A 16,231-nucleotide genomic window follows, 5' to 3' on the forward strand; every position below is an offset into this window, starting at 1 on the left:
CTAAAACTATATATTTATATATATTTTATACTGTGAAACTTAATTTAATTTTAACTTTTAATAAATTGATTTTAATTGAGTTTTTACCTGTAATTTTGGATTTTATCCCTAATATTATTATATCATCATCATCATCATCATCATCGTTTAACGTCCGCTTTCCATGCTAGCATGGGTTGGACGATTTGACTGAGGACTGGTGAAACCGGATGGCAACACCAGGCTCCAATCTAATTTGGCAGAGTTTCTACAGCTGGTTGCCCTTCCTAACACCAACCAAGGAAGGGCATCCAGCTGTAGAAACTCTGCCAAATTAGATTGTAGCCTGGTGTTGCCATCCGGTTTCACCAGTCCTCAGTCAATACATATGTGATACATCTATATACATATCTATATGAACATAATATGTATATTATATATGTTTAATACAGAATATATGAAGAGAGTCTGTCGCATGTCGACCCAACAGAGGGACCAGCTATCCTAATTGACAGTACCTTAGGAGATAAAGCAATCAAGATTATGAAGACAGGGAAGACTCCCGGCCCATCAAGAATCACTGTAGAGATGCTCAAAATATCTGGCAGTGTCGGCTATAGCCTAGTCACCCGTATAGTTAATCAGGTGATACACGAAGGACTCATACCCAATGTCTGGTATAACAGTACCATAGTCAACTGCTACAAAGGTAAAGTTGACGCTTTAGACACAAACAATTACAGAGGTATCAAGTTGTTGGACCTGGTAATGAAGGTCACCAAGATGGTCATAGTCCAACAAATTAGGGAGAGAGTCAGTTTAGATGAGATGCAGTTTGGGTTCGTTTCAGGAAAAAGCACAACTGATGCTATATTTCTGGTAAGATAGCTGCAGAAGAAATACCTAGCCATTGATAAACCTTTGTACCTGGCTTTCGTTGATATGGAGAAAGCCTTTGACAGGGTCCCCCACTCCCTTATCTGGTGGTCAATGAGGAAACTAAAGATAGATGAGTGGTTAGTGAGAGCTGTGCAAACCACGTACAGGGTCGCTGTCAGTCAGGTGAGGGTTGGCAACGAGTACAGTGAAGAATTGCGGGTAGAGGTAGGGGTCCACCAAGGTTCAGTCTTCGGCCCCCTCCTATTTATCATAGTCCTCCAGGCAATAACACAGGAATTCAAGACGGGATGCCCCTGGGAGCTCCTCTATGCTGATGACCTTGCCTTTGCCTTTCATCCTTGTGAGGTCAATAAATTAAGTACCAGTTACGCACTGGGGCGATGTAATCGACTGACCCCTTTCCCCCAAAGTTCAGGCTTTGTGTCTCTAATAGAAAGGATTATTATTATCATTAATATTATTATTATTATTATTATAATTATTAAGATGGTGAGCTGGCAGAATCATTAGCACACTGGGTGAAATGCTTAACAATATTTTGTCTGCTGCTACATTCTGAGTTCAAATTCCGTTGAGGTTGACTTTGCCTTTCATCCTTTCAGGGTCGATAAATTAAGTACCAGTTGAGTTCTGAGGTTGATGTGATTGGCTAGTTCCCGCCCTCAAAATGTCAGACATTGTGCCTATAATAGAAATGATTATTATTAATACCTATGCCACTCCATGTAAAAAGCATCTATGCTGGTGTCACATAAAAAGCACCCAGCATATTCTGTATACTGGCATTAAGAAGGGCATCCAGCCATAGAAACTAAGCCAAATCAGTCTGGAACCTGGTACAGCTCTCCAGCGTGCTAGCTCTTTTCAAACTGTCCAACCCATGCCAGCATGGAAAACTGATGTTAAATGACGATGATAATGATTTGCCCATCACTACATGTATTTTGCCTGTTGCTACGTTCTGAGTTCAAATTCCACTGAGGTCAACTTTGCCTTTCATCCTTTTGGGGTTGATAGATTAAGTACCATTTGAGTACTGAGGTTGATTTAATCAACTATCCCATTCCTCCAAATTTCAGACATTGTGCCTATAGTAGAAAGGATTATTATTATTATTATTATTATTATTATTATTATTATTACAAAGGTGCTGAGCTGGCAGAATCGTTAGCATGCCAGATGAAATGCGTAGTGGTATTTTGCCCATTGCTATGTTCTGAGTTCAAATTCTGTCAGGGTTGATTTTGCCTTTCATCCTTTCGGGGTTGATATATTAAGTACCAGTTATGTACTGGGGTCGATGTAATCGACTGGTCCCCTCCCCTAAAATTTCAGGCTTTGTGTCTATAGTATGAGAAAAAGAAAGAAAAGAAAAAAGAATGTAATCAAGAAGAATTAACCATCTCCATCCTTTGAAGTTCTTTTAAAACTACCAGTGTTACACTACCAGATATACTGCTCTCAATCATTTATGGTGTAACATCACAAGTGTTCTCGCAAAATACTTTAGTCTACTTATCTCCACAGAGATCTAATCCTTTCTGACAGATAAAATAATGGAGTTGCTCTATAATCAACTAAATCCTTTGAAGGCTGTTCCCCAACATGGTCAGAGAGTCCAGTGACTGAAAGTAGTAATACACAATGTCTTTGTGTGTGTGTGTGTTCATACACTTTCTCCATTTTTGTTTCTTGAATGCAATTTTTCTTTCATTTTACAGTCATTAAATTTTTTTTTTTTGTAATTCTAATGATCTTGAAATCATAATGTAAAATCTTTTTTTTTCCCTTTTGATTTTTGATTTTCAGATACGACTTGCTTTCAAGGATTTTTTGGATTTGCTGATATGCAACCAATCTTACGCCATTTTTGTGTGTATCATTTGAATGCCCCTGGCCAGGAGGAAGGAGCTCTTCAGTTGAGACCAGAGTCAGTATTCATCTTTTTGTTTTTTTCTCCTATTTCTAAATATTATATATTGCTGTGAATTGAAGTCAATGTATTATGTATGTGTGTAATTAACATAGTAGTTTTTGGAAGTTCAGCTGTTTTAAAAGAGTACTCTCTGACAAGAAGTGGAATATTTTAAATATATTGTTGCTGCGTATTTGAGGACATTTATATAACAGGAAGCCATTAACCTCCATATGTTGCTGTTTAGAGCTAGGACATCAACCCTAATTGAACAAATTTATGATCAAAGGTTTTCCAGTTGCAACCATCCTGTCTTTTTTCTTTCCAGGAATAATGTATACGGAACCTGTTTTCTTATTAGTTCTTTCTTTTACAAGAGAATAGGTTGGACTTGAGGGAAATTTAGCTGCTTTATCTATAGATTATGTGATTGCATGGAGGTTCTCTTATTGACTTGCTGGACCTTCATATTGTTTGGCAGTGCTACTTCTTTAACCTTATTTCAACTGCTATGAATTTATGAGAAATTGATCTTGTTTTTATAAAGTTGATTAGACTGAAACATTTTTAAATGAATGTTGTCAGCATAGACTATATTTCAATAATGATATGTAGACAAGTGTTATCCTGCAAATGAATGTGTGTGCATATGTTTAGGTCAAATGCCACACTTGAAAATATGTATGATTCAACCATTTGGAATTGGTACATTGAAGGTACCAGAAATATAAATGATTTTACAATTTGGATTGACAACCAAAGTGAATGTTAGGGTATAAATCAGTATCCATTAGTAATACTTTGACTAGAATTCAATACTTAGAGAAAACAAAATTTTGGTTCCCAACCGTTATCTCAAGCAACAATATATGTAAATTAAGGCTTTCAGAAATTTAATGTTTCATCTGATAGATTTACTTGAAAACAGTTCAAGTGTATGTGATATTGTACATCTTGATGCTATCGTCTTCCAATGTACTGCTATGCATGCATCTCCCTATATAGTGTTGTACTCATGTTGTTAAAAGCCAAAAGGAAATTGATAGCTTTTTTTTAATCATTTACTTTTATTTTAAAATACATGTATTTTTCTTTTTGGCATTTGAAAACTGTTGAACTGTATTTGTAATCATGTGAAACCTTTTTATTTTTAGAACTTGTCTTTGTTGTTATTTTTACAATTGCATTTGTCCTTTGAAGTGTATCAGTATGAGTTTCCTACTTATTTTTTCATATAACTACAGTTCTGTTGATAAAGACAAACTAGCCAATCCAAAAAGTAAATTGATTATATTTTGTTTTGATCACGCAAAATATTTTATTGTTAAACCTCGAAAGATTTTATTTAGAAATAATAAATTACCGCATAATATTGTTGCCTAAGTTATCAAAATGAGAGATGTGGTAATTGAATGATTAGGGTGTTAAATTTACTGCAGATCACAGGTTCCTGTTCTTCAGGTTGTGCTCACATGGTATATATATATATAGTGGGTGAGGAAATTTCTGTATGGGTTTGATAAATTTGCAAATTTAGACATTTCTATAATTATTGTGAAAAAATATTGTTATGGCCTAAAAACTTTTTAGATATCAGCCTTTTATTATAAAAAGTTATCAGTTTGCTTTTAATCATTACATCAATACATTCACTCTGTTTGTAATTGATTCATTTCTGCTGTATTAATAATGTTCAGAGTTTATCAGAAATGTCTGGCACTGAATTAAGAACAATGAAACATTTGATCAATCATTATGTTCTGTTCAAGCTATGTTACTAGCATTAATTTCTGCATTACATTGTTAGTCAGTTAAACTCAAATATAATATTCTCTTATAACTGTGTGGTTAGTATTAGAAAGCTGTCAGTAACATATTTGTTCTGTCATATAATTATCCGAATAATCAAAACCTGTATAACTCCCAGGAGCATAAAAAGCTCTGTGAAATATGCTTTACAACCATATGGTTTTGGATTTAGTCTCAATGCACTGCATCAATGGCAAGAATCTACTTCTGTAGCCTCAGGCTGATCAATGCCTTGTGAATGAATTTAGCAGATGGAAACTGTGTGGAAGCCTGTCATGCGCATATGTGTTTGTGAGTGTGTGTCTGTGTATTTTTGTTTCCCACTTCTTGACAATCAGTTTTGCTTTGTTTCTGTCCTTTTAACTTAGTGGTTTTGCAATGAGAGACTGATAGAATTAGTAGATGGATTAAAAAAAAAAAAAAAAAGAAGTACTTGGGTAGATTTGATTGAGTAAACCTGCATGGCCACAGTTTAGTGACTGAAACAAATAGAAGGAAAGAATCTACAAGAATATTGCTGGTAAAATGCACCCAGCACATTCTATAAAGTGGTTGGTGCTATAGAAACCAAGCCAAATCAGAACCTAGTACAGCTCTCCTGCTTGCCAGCTCTTGTCAGTCTGTCTAACCTATGCCAATATGAAAAATGAACATTTGATGATGATGATGATTTATAAATGGTCTCAAAAATCTTCAGATATTGAACCCATGTCAGCATAGAGAAAACAAGTTTAATGAGAACGTCAAGGAAATAGTTGGGACCAGCTTTAGTTCCATAATAATATAATCCCTGCGTTTTTTCTCTCCTTTAGTTAAAATATATAATAAAATAAAATAGTCTGATTTCAGCTGGATTTTAAATTTTGTTTTACTTTGAAAAGAGGGTAAAATGACTTATGTGTAAGAAAATGGTTTGACAAAAGAGCCTGAGGTTACCTGTCTGAAGAACACAGGCTAGTTTGATAATAGTAAAAGAAGCAGATGGACAAATACATTCTGTTGGAAAGAAGTTCTGTCTTCATTGCTTCAAAAGTTTTATGCAATCAGAAGTCTCCTTCAATAACAGAACATGCAATGTTTAATTACGAGGGAAACTAAATTTTAGAGTAGAGCCATATCTCTTAGCTGACTGCGTGAACTGCCTTCTAACATATGGACAATAAATGTTTGATAATCAGCCATAAAAATTATATATTTATAGTTCTTCAATTTCACTATTGGTAGACCGTATGAAACTGTGTTGTTACACAATTCTTCTAATCCATGGCTAACTTCATCTGTTTTAATTTTCATTACTGTAAGGTCTGTTTAAAGTTTAAATGGTTATGCATTCTAATTGTTGGATACAATTTCAGATTATATTTATCTATTTTCTATATGGCTTACATTGTTAACAAAAAAAAAAAAAACTCAGAAAAAAAAAGAAAAATATACAAAAAAAAAAAGATCCCTAACAGAATAGCTTCTTGATATAATGTATATTCTTATATAATTTGCTAAAGTTGAAAGCTTAGTGTCACATTATAACTAGTTTCATCTGCTGTAAGATCATACAGTTTTCAAAGGTATGATCTGCACAAGCATGTTGAAATCATTGGTTTATTTTTTCAGTTCTTTTCAGCCATTCAGTGGTGATTTATACGAAAATTAACAAATGGCTTTTTTTTTTCCATACTGAATTAATGCGTTATCACTACGGTTGGAATTATTAGTTCTACACTGTACGTGAGCAATCTATTTCTGCACAACTAGTTTCAGGTTTTGAGCCTCAGTATTGCTGCTTACAACACAAGTTGTATGCTAAAACAATTCTGTAGATTCTCTGATATTTTACTGAAGTACTCACTCTAAAAAGACACTGCTGCATGTGAAATAATCTGCCTTTCAGTCAAGCATGTAATAATACATAGGTTTGCTTTTCACCCATCCACTCCATTCAAACAATCATTTCCTTAAATTAGTTTTGTTATTTCTATCATTAAATGTTGTAGGATAATTCTTTTTTGTCATCCAGCATGATTTATTTTTATTTGCAATTATTCAACATTGTTATTGGTCTCCTAATTTTCTCAGTGATATACTATAAAAAAAAAAAAAAAAATGAAACAAAAACAAAGATATAGATATGCCAACATTATTACTCCTTCAACAGTTTTTTTTTTGTGGTTGTGAGGTTAAGAAGTTTGCTTTCCAACCACATAATTTTGGGTTCAGTCCCACTCTGTGGCATCTTGGGTGAGTGTCTTCTACTGTAGTCCTGGGCCAGCCAAAGACTTGTGAGTGGATTTGGTAGACAGAAACTGAAAGAAGTCCATTGTATGTGTGTGTGTGTGTGTGTGTGTGTGTGTATATATATATATATATATATATATATATATATATATATGTATATATGCATGCATAGTTTTGTGTGTATGTGTGTCATTGCTTTGACATCATGTGATAGTTGTAAATGAATGTCAGTGTCATACAAGCAGTGTCCTTAATTTTCAGTCTTCTGTGGAACTGTCTGGCCATGGAGAAACAGATGAGGGTTGGCAACAGAAACAATGTCCAACTGTTGAAAATCTGCCTCAACAAATCCCATCTGACCCATGCTAGCATGGAAAAGTGGACGTTAAAATGAAGACGATGATGCTGAGGAATGCTTACACAGTGTTATTTCTCTCTTTCTCTCATACTTTCTCACTCAATCTCTTTCTCTCTCTCTCTCTCTCTCTCTCTCTCTCTCTCTCTCTCTCTCTCTCTACATGCACATTTTGACCCTTATTGTTTTAAAAATCTTGAAAACATTTGCTTTGTTTTTGTTACTGGAGCAAATAATTGAATTTTTTTTTTTAGAATATCAGTGAGAAATAGTTTCTCTTGAGTGTCTAGTTGAAAAAATTTCTTGTCCAGTCATGTCTTTGCTATTTTGTTGCTCTAAGACTATATGTAGTGTTAAGCATATGTGCTGTTTTAAATATTATTAGGCAAGATGCCCTTGGTAATCCTGAAACCCTTAATGGGAACAGGTCAGTATGCAGTTCTTCTTAGATTTTAGTCTTACACAACTAGCATCTTGCTTGCTATCACCTTTACAGCAGTTTATTTTTTCCCCCCATCCTGCTTTCACTGCTATATATTTATTATTACTATTATTATTATTATTTTAAAATTTACCCTTCTGTTTTCTGAAGTGATGATAATTCTAGTTAAAATAGTTGTTTAATAATAATTATATATTTTATACATTGCATGTTAATTCTATTTTTAAATTCCAAATTTAACTTGTAAATTCTTCATTTTCAGGAATATTATTTTTTAATTATTGTTTAATTCCTTTTAACCCACCCCTTTATTATTATTATTATTATTATTATGGCCTAGTGGTTAGGATGTTGACTTAAGATCGCGAGATCATGATTTCAGTTTCTATTGGAGACCAGTTGGCTGAATATCTGTTGTGCATAATATAAACATGTTCTTCATGGTATAAATGTTTTACAGTATTATAAGGGGGAACCAATCTCACCATTCCTGGTATGTGTGTACTAATATAGAGTTATACTACAGGGTGATTCAAAGGTAGCCATACATAGTAACAATTTCTTTCTTTCTAAGAAACATTTTATAAAAGCATTTTTTATTTAACAAGCACTATATGGTTACCATTGTTTTGAATACACATTGCAATACGTTTACCCCACTCATTGTGGACTCGTAATAGCACATCTAGTGATACCTGTTGTTGTTGATACATGGAGACTTTTGAATCACCCTGTATATATCTACACATGCTGTTATTAAAGTGTATTGGTTTCCTTGTGTTGTAGAACTAAAGTGTAGGCCATAGGTACAATACTTTTACTTTTCAATATTTTACACTGCTAAGGTGGTGAACTGGCAGAATTGCTAGCATGCTGGGCAAAATACCTAGTTGCATTTCGTCTGTCGTTATGTTCTAAGTTCAAATTCTGCTGGAGTCAACTTTGCCTTTCATCCTTTCAGAGTCAATAAAATAAGTACCAGTTGAGCACTGGGGTTGATGTTATCGATTTACCTCCTCCCCTGAAATTGCTGGCCATGTGCCAATATTTCACACTGCTCAGGTGGTGGTCTGGCAGAATTATTAGCACACTGGGCAAAATGCTTAGTGGCATTTCATCTGTCATTATGTTCTGAGTTCAAATTCCGTCAAGGTCATCTTTGCCTGTCATCCTTTTGGGGTTGATAAAATAAGTACCAGTTGAGCTCTGGGGTTGATGCAATCGACTTACTCCTCCCTACAAAATTGCTAAGCTTGTGCCAAAATTTGAAACCAACATTTCACGCTGCTGTGAATTAATAATCAGGTGAAATTTTTAGAAATTTCCATGTTAAAAAATGAAAAATGTTTTTTAGTTTTCTTATTAAAAATAATAATAGAAAAAAGCTTAATCACTTCAGACTCTTTGTTCACAATTGTTAGTTGTCCATGTGTTGGTGGAACCCCAACTGTTCACTAAATTTGCCACTGAACTCACTGCAGATCTTAATCCTTCCTTTAGCACAATCTTTCTGCAATTGATTGAAGTCAAACTAGAATTCAATATTGCACATTCTCATCATAAAATACTATTTGCTATTATTTTTCAGTGCATTGTTTCAGCAATATTTTCTCACACCGTTCTGATTAATTTACTTGTATCTGGAAGTATTTCATAAATTCCTGTTTTTGTATCATAGAAGCTGAGTACATTTCTTGTCTTGTCATAAATGTATCGCCACCAATCATTGCTGCTTCTGAAATCTTTCTTGCACACTTTATTGTGTTGACTTTTTCGGTGACTCGACCTTCAATAATAATTTTTTCACAATTTCCACTTTCACTGTACTTCCTTTGATATTCTCTCCACTAGTATCCTCAAATGTACCACAATGCATCTCATCTCCAAGAAGGGTTACTTCTCTGACCTTCCCAGGTTTCGATTAATTGTTTTCACTTCCACCATGCAAAAAGCAGTCACTAACAGTCAGCGTCTTCAACGCTTTGAGTCTCTTTCTTTTCAGAGACCTACTTGATTATTTGATTCTCTAGCAATCCTTTACCCTTGGTGACATCAGCAAAGCATTTGACTATAACTGACATTAGAATGTCCTAGCTAAGCTGCATGTCTCTGAGCTTCATTTGTTATTCATCCCTTGGATTTAAAGCTTTCTGTGAGATTATACCATTATGGCAAGCACTAGCAAGGGCTCTCTATAATCTACATTCTGTCAAGTCTGGTGTCCCTTAACCCATTAACATTTAAAGTGGCTATATCCAGGCCATATATTTTACCTGTCTTATGTTCAAACCAGCCAAGTCAGACCTCTTACACCAACCTTACAATGTTATTCTAAAAATAAACAATCACATCATTAGAATTTCAGAGTGCAAGGTTAATTCAAAACAAGGTGAATAAATAAGTATAACATTTGACAGAGTAATCTGAATGCTAAAGGGTTAAGATTCACTTATGTTCCTCACATTCTTCTTCTCAGGCATTAAAGACCTGCTGGCTGTCATACTTAAGAATGCTCATTCCTATGCAGGTTATACCATTCTTCATTATTCTTCAAACCTTCCTTACACAGGCATCATCTACATATAATCTAGATATGTAAATGAAGTTAAACCTGCCTTGCCTCTTTGACTAGAGACCTTGGTAACATTCCCTACCAGGTCATATATTGATCTTGTCTCTTTGAAAATGTTCAAAGGTTCAATCTCAGTTCTTATTATAGGAACAAATTTTACCTCTTTGGTTTTAGATAATATACAAAACTATCTGAGTTGTGAAATCTGTTAGATTCACTATCTCTAATTATCTTTCTTGGTCGTCTCACATCAATAACATAGTAAAATTTGCATCCCAAAGATTCACCTTAATCTTCAGAGTCAGAAAGTACTTTGTCTCCAATCAACTGCTGACTCTTTTCCAAAGTTGTAAGATCTACAGTGGACATACTGCTCTCACATCTAGTACATTACCACCACTACACACACAAACATCTCTGGCTGCATTGAAAAGGTCACTCGTTTGAATGGCAAAAACTTACCAACTTACTACAATGTCAGGCTAGATGCAGTGTCTCTCCACTCACCCTCTTCTATTGCTATTACAATGACCTCTGAACTTGCTATTTTCTCCATCATCCACACCTTACTGTATCCATCCCTTTAGGTCTCCACTAAATACTTTATCCAAATCTTCCATTGAAGAACACCAATGGATTTCTGTTTCCAGCTTTGAAATAATTTCCATCCATTGTAAATCCACCAAAGCCTACTTGATTATTCAAATCACTCACCCCTGCTCACCATATCAAATACTTTGCCTAATAATTCTTTCTTTTTGGAACAATGGATCTTGAATCACATAAAGCTATAAATAATAGCATGAAGGTTGATTATGTGACACAAACCCAAGTCTGCTGTAGATAGGCCTTCAGAAAATGTTGGTTTGCACCTGACTTGCAGCCGTCACCTTTTCCTGTCCAGAAGAGTTTTTCAATCCAATATTGAAGTGCTATTATTTATAGTTTTATGTGATTCAAGACCCACTGTTCCAAATAAATGAAAAAAAAAACAACTTTTTTTTCACATTCTGTTGATGAAAGAATTTATGTCATCAACCTTACCTAATATTTTCTTTTTTATATGTAGTTTTCTATATGTATTATTTTCTCTGCCACTTACAAATGTACAAAGATTCAAAGTGACTATTCATAATACTAACCCCATTCAACTATGCTTAGACTAAAAACAAACAAACAAACAAAAAAATCCTCTTTTGTCGACTACTAGAGAAGTACTTCTATAAGTGAGTTTAATATTTTTAGCCTGTCTCAAGATGTAAACAAAATTGTTTTTCTATTTCTAGTATAATCATTCCTAAGTCTTCTGTATGACCTTTCATTTATACTCTGTAATTAAATTGTTCTTATCTCAGTAGTGTTGATAAAATGCTCAAGTGTTCCTCTCACCTTCCCTCAACTGTAATTAATTCCCTTGTATAATAGAAGAGCTCTGTGCATGCATTTGCCCATGTACACCTGTCTCTCTCTCTCTCACTTATATTTTCATTAATGGTTTTGTCTGGCAGAAATGGCTGTGTCCATGGCCTTTATTGCAAGTTCCTCATCTAGAACCAGTAAAATCAGTACAGTTGATTATCCATTTTAAATAGTTGCAAGTTGGTGGCTGTGGGGAAAAACATGGGCAAAGAGGAAATTTGAAGAGGGATGACATTTTTAGGAGGAATACCTGTATGTAATAGTTAATACAGGATATGGTAGATGAGTGGACACAACAGGGTAAGAAAAGGAAGAGGGTTAAGTATATAAAGTGGGCCTGAGTAAAGGTGACAAAAGACCAGCAACTGCCAAGGAATTTATTTTACAGACATTTCATCATATTTGAGCTGCCCACTCTTTTGGCTTATGAATTTGGCCAGTCTTCTATATAATTTTAATGGTGCTATATTCATTGCCAATCAGATTCTAGGCTATTGTTTTTTCTTCTTGATCTTTGTTTTTTTTTTTTGGTAATATATCATATAATCTTTCAGTTTGTATAGTTTCAACTACAAGTTTTAATTTTTCTTGAAATTTGTTTTCTTCTGCTCACTAAAAATATTCACATAACATCTTATATAAAATAGATCAGTCAGTAACCTATATAATCAATAGATCAATATTCCATACAATTTCTCTTCTTGTCTTCAGTACTTCAACATTATGATGAAAGTGTTCACACCTGTGCCTGAGTGTTAGTTATTCAGGCACAGATGTGGGTTAAGCAAAGGCATGGCTGTGTGGTATGAAGCTTACTTTCCAACCATGTCATCTTGGGTGTAGTCCCAATGTGCAACACCTTGGGCAAGTGTCTGCTATAGTGCTGGACTGGCCAAAATCTTCTGAGTGGATTTGGCTGACAGAAACTGAAAGGAACCCATCTTTAAAAGACCTCTGCATTTTCAAATCCTCTTCCTATATATTTTCACTTGCGCAGTACCTTCGAAATAACAGTTTAGCTAGGTGTAAAAGCATCTAAGGGATATTAAATATCTGAAGAATTTACTGGTTTATATTACCTATATCAATAACAATGTTACTTCAATAGGCAAATAAAATAAAATAAACATATAGTTTATTAATATATAAGCATAAATCAGAAATGGTAAAACAAGACAAAACAATAAATTGAACTATTATATATTCAATTCAATTTAAATATTTTAAGAGATGTGTCATTTATTTGTATAAAATATTTAAATTTAATTGAATATATAATTGTTCAATTGTTTTGTTTTGTTTTTCCATTTCTGATATATATATATATGTATATATATATATATATATGCATGTGTGTTTGTATGTATTCTTGTCTAGGCATTATGTAATGGTTGTAAATAAGCATCATCATCTTACAAATGAAGTTGTTTGTTTCCAGTCTTTTGTGAAAAACATGTCTAGCTATGGGAAAATATCAACTTGCTTGGAGACAGGTGAGAATTGGAGACAAGAAGTGCATCCAGCCATAGAAAATCTGCCTCAACAAATTCTATCTGACCTATGCAAGCTTGGAAAGTGGGCATTAAATAATGATAATGATGATTTCTAACTTGCCTTATTGAGACATTCTAAATCACTTTTAATGTAAACTTCATGACTCAAATTGCTGCTCTGGACACACAGCATCTTTGTCAGTTAACCATGATATATGATAGGAAGTTATTACAGCTCATAATACAGAACAGGGAAACCTAATTAGATAAATGAGAGGAGAATAGGTGAATCAGACAGGAATGCCTACATGGAGGTGGTATGAACCCAGCAGCTCCAAGGAGTACAACCTATTGTAATAATGGTAGAAAGGCAGAGAGAAGAGACGGTGCACCACTAGGCTAGAAGTATTGGTATAAATGTGGAATCAGAGTAGAGTAACAATAAGTTTTGAAGCAGTTGCTTTTAAATATTCTACTTCTCTCTGATTTTCAAAGAGACATTCACATCCACCAGGTGGCTGACCTTCATGAATGTACAAGCTTTCTCTTATCAATCCCAAATAACTACATCAGACATGTTATGTGTGCACTTGTTCCGCCACTATACTTTGTCCTTTTGTGTATTTGATAAGTTGGACATATTTATATTTGTCCTGTATAGTCTTTCCTACAGATGGCACTGTGTACTGTTTTAGCATTAACATCTGTTGCAAAAGCCTTGATGACGTATTTGGTCAGTTACTGATCACATTTCCACAGAATTGTGGTGTAATTGAAATATTTTGGTTGCATCTTGGTGGTTTAGGTGGCTTCACTACCACTTTTGTATTTTGTACATCAGATACTCCTGGATTGCAAGAGTCTAATCTTTGAGATGTGATGTGATGTAATAAGTCATGAGTCCAAGAGAAGCTACTCTTCATGTTAATATTATCATCCTTCTTAAATTTCTTGGAAACAAAACCATACATTAGATTTTTGTGGTATGCTGAGTGTTTGTCTTTCAGGTCTTTGTTGCAGATGCTAATCCTGCAGCTCTTATTTCACAAGAATGGTCATCAGGAAGTGAGTTACTTCTTGGGATGTTTACTGCTGGTTTGCAGGTTGTTTTTTGCTTTACTTTTGTTCATTTGGTAGATGTATATTTGCTGCTGCTGTTTAGCAGACGCTCTCCAAATGATGCCATATCAGACTCAAACATTTCCTCCCTCTTTTCTTCCAAGAAAAAGTCTATAAATATCACTGTTACTATGGAAGTTTCCTGTTGATGTCATGGATTTTCTCTATAGATTGGTCAGCTTTTCCTCCATATCAATACTGTTACTGCAAATGATTGAGGAATATTGTTGCAAGTGGAAAGCTTTGATTGTTATATTTTTTAATCTGGTACAATGTTCTTTGGTTGCTTTATCTTAGTTCACAGCACCTTTGCATCATATTTCATCAAAACCTAGCTATTTGTAGCATTCATAGTGTGGAAACAGAGGAAATAGAAAATCCATTGATGCAAAGGTTTGATGTTATTTTTCCATATTCAGCTATCAAATCTGAACATTTCTTTAGGTCAAATTGCATCCCAATATCAGCAGAGAATATTGTCAATAAATCATACTGTTATCACAATTGTAAATATTTCAAGTATAGATCTTTATATCGTCCTCAAAGAATTTATGAGTTTTTATTAGTGTCTCTTGTTGTATACCCTTGCACATAAAAGAACCTGGCAGTGGATTTAGAGCCAAAATAAACCCAGATAGGCTGACTCTTTGGAATATTCCCTTTGAAATATGACATTGAAGGCAATCATTTCACTTTCAGTTACAAGTGTGAGAATTGTAGATAGGTTTTTTGTGACCCTTTCAATGACAGCAACTAAGGCAGCAGGTATTTATTGTCAACTGCAGTGACTTCAGCAGCCTTGAATAGGGAATGGAATTGAATGCCTCTATATGGATGAATTAATTTTTGTACTGTTGTACTGTTGTTCCCCACCTTTTTTTTTTTTTAGTGCAGATCCCCTCCACTCAGTGTCTTTTTTAAAAAAGCCAGCTCATGTGTTAACTCGCCTGTTAATTCTCAAATGTATCACTTTATGTTGTAGTCATCCACTTTCCCAAACTTCCTGCCAACTACAATTAATTCTCTCTTATTTGTTTTACTCTTGCTACATCTTTTTTCTGTTTTATTCTGAAGAAGCTCTAAGTAATGATTAAAAAAAAAAAAAAAAAGTGAACTTTATTCTTTTAAATAACAGTGAAAGATGAGTTGTCTAGGTGTAATTTTCTTATATAATTGCATTTTTTTTTATGTTTTCTCTGTTATTATTCATGAATTTTGTTTCTGAATATTTTGGAAAATGATAGAAAAACAATTATCATTTGCTTTATGTCTCACAAATTTTTAAAGAAGTAATCTATCTGAAAAACCGCACCTGTAAATGTCAGTTAGGCAGTAATGTTCAAATTAAACAGTAATTTGATTAGTGATCCATTCAGTTGTGTCAAGAATAATTCTTTATCATCCTTATAACAGTCTTGGGTAACAAATATCAGTTGTTACTCTTTTATATCATCATAATATCAGTACCAATACTTATTTGATATGAGAAGAATTTAACTACCTTCATAATTCCTGTCTTTTGTTTCTTAACCGTTTAAAATCTGATTTTCTGTTTCTCTTTTCTATCAATTTAGTTTCGGTGTTCAGTTACTAGTTCAGTTTTTATTTTCATTTCATTTTAATTTTCTTTCCGCACTTTAGTTTGTATTTTGTGAAATGTGTAGCTGTTCTTCTTGAACAGTTTGATGAGCTTAGTCTCATTTGATGCACATCAGTTGCTAACGAGTCTTATTATTTGATTGACTTGAATCGCCTGCCACAAATGATTGAAAAAAGAAAAAAAAAAGAAAGAAAAAAATCAAAAGAATTTGCTTTTATATTTTTTTCAAACAATGCACTTACTCTCTTCAGATTTTGTTGCAAACTGCATTTGAATATTTTTGTTCTTTTAATTTTTATGAATATTTTTTGTATATAGAATGATTTAGTGTACTGATATGATTAAATTATATATTTTGAAAATTATATACAATTAATATATATATATATATATATA

General features: G+C 33.8%; 1 protein-coding gene across 9 annotated transcripts in view; it reads left to right on the forward strand.

The window, feature by feature from the left end:
* LOC106868390 (protein NDRG3) overlaps nucleotides 1–16,231 on the forward strand; it is a 140,985-nt gene that overhangs the window by 75,264 nt on the left and 49,490 nt on the right. For 8 of the 9 annotated variants that reach the window (XM_052970624.1, XM_052970616.1, XM_052970605.1 and 5 more), the window contains 2 exons: nucleotides 2,689–2,809; nucleotides 7,576–7,617. In XM_052970624.1, the coding sequence (XP_052826584.1) occupies nucleotides 2,689–2,809; nucleotides 7,576–7,617 (163 nt within the window). The remainder of the gene's footprint in view (nucleotides 1–2,688; nucleotides 2,810–7,575; nucleotides 7,618–16,231) is intronic. The other variant, XM_052970586.1, reaches the window with a different exon arrangement.

This window comes from Octopus bimaculoides, chromosome 1 (genome assembly GCF_001194135.2).
Source record: "Octopus bimaculoides isolate UCB-OBI-ISO-001 chromosome 1, ASM119413v2, whole genome shotgun sequence".
NCBI lineage: Eukaryota > Metazoa > Mollusca > Cephalopoda > Octopoda > Octopodidae > Octopus > Octopus bimaculoides.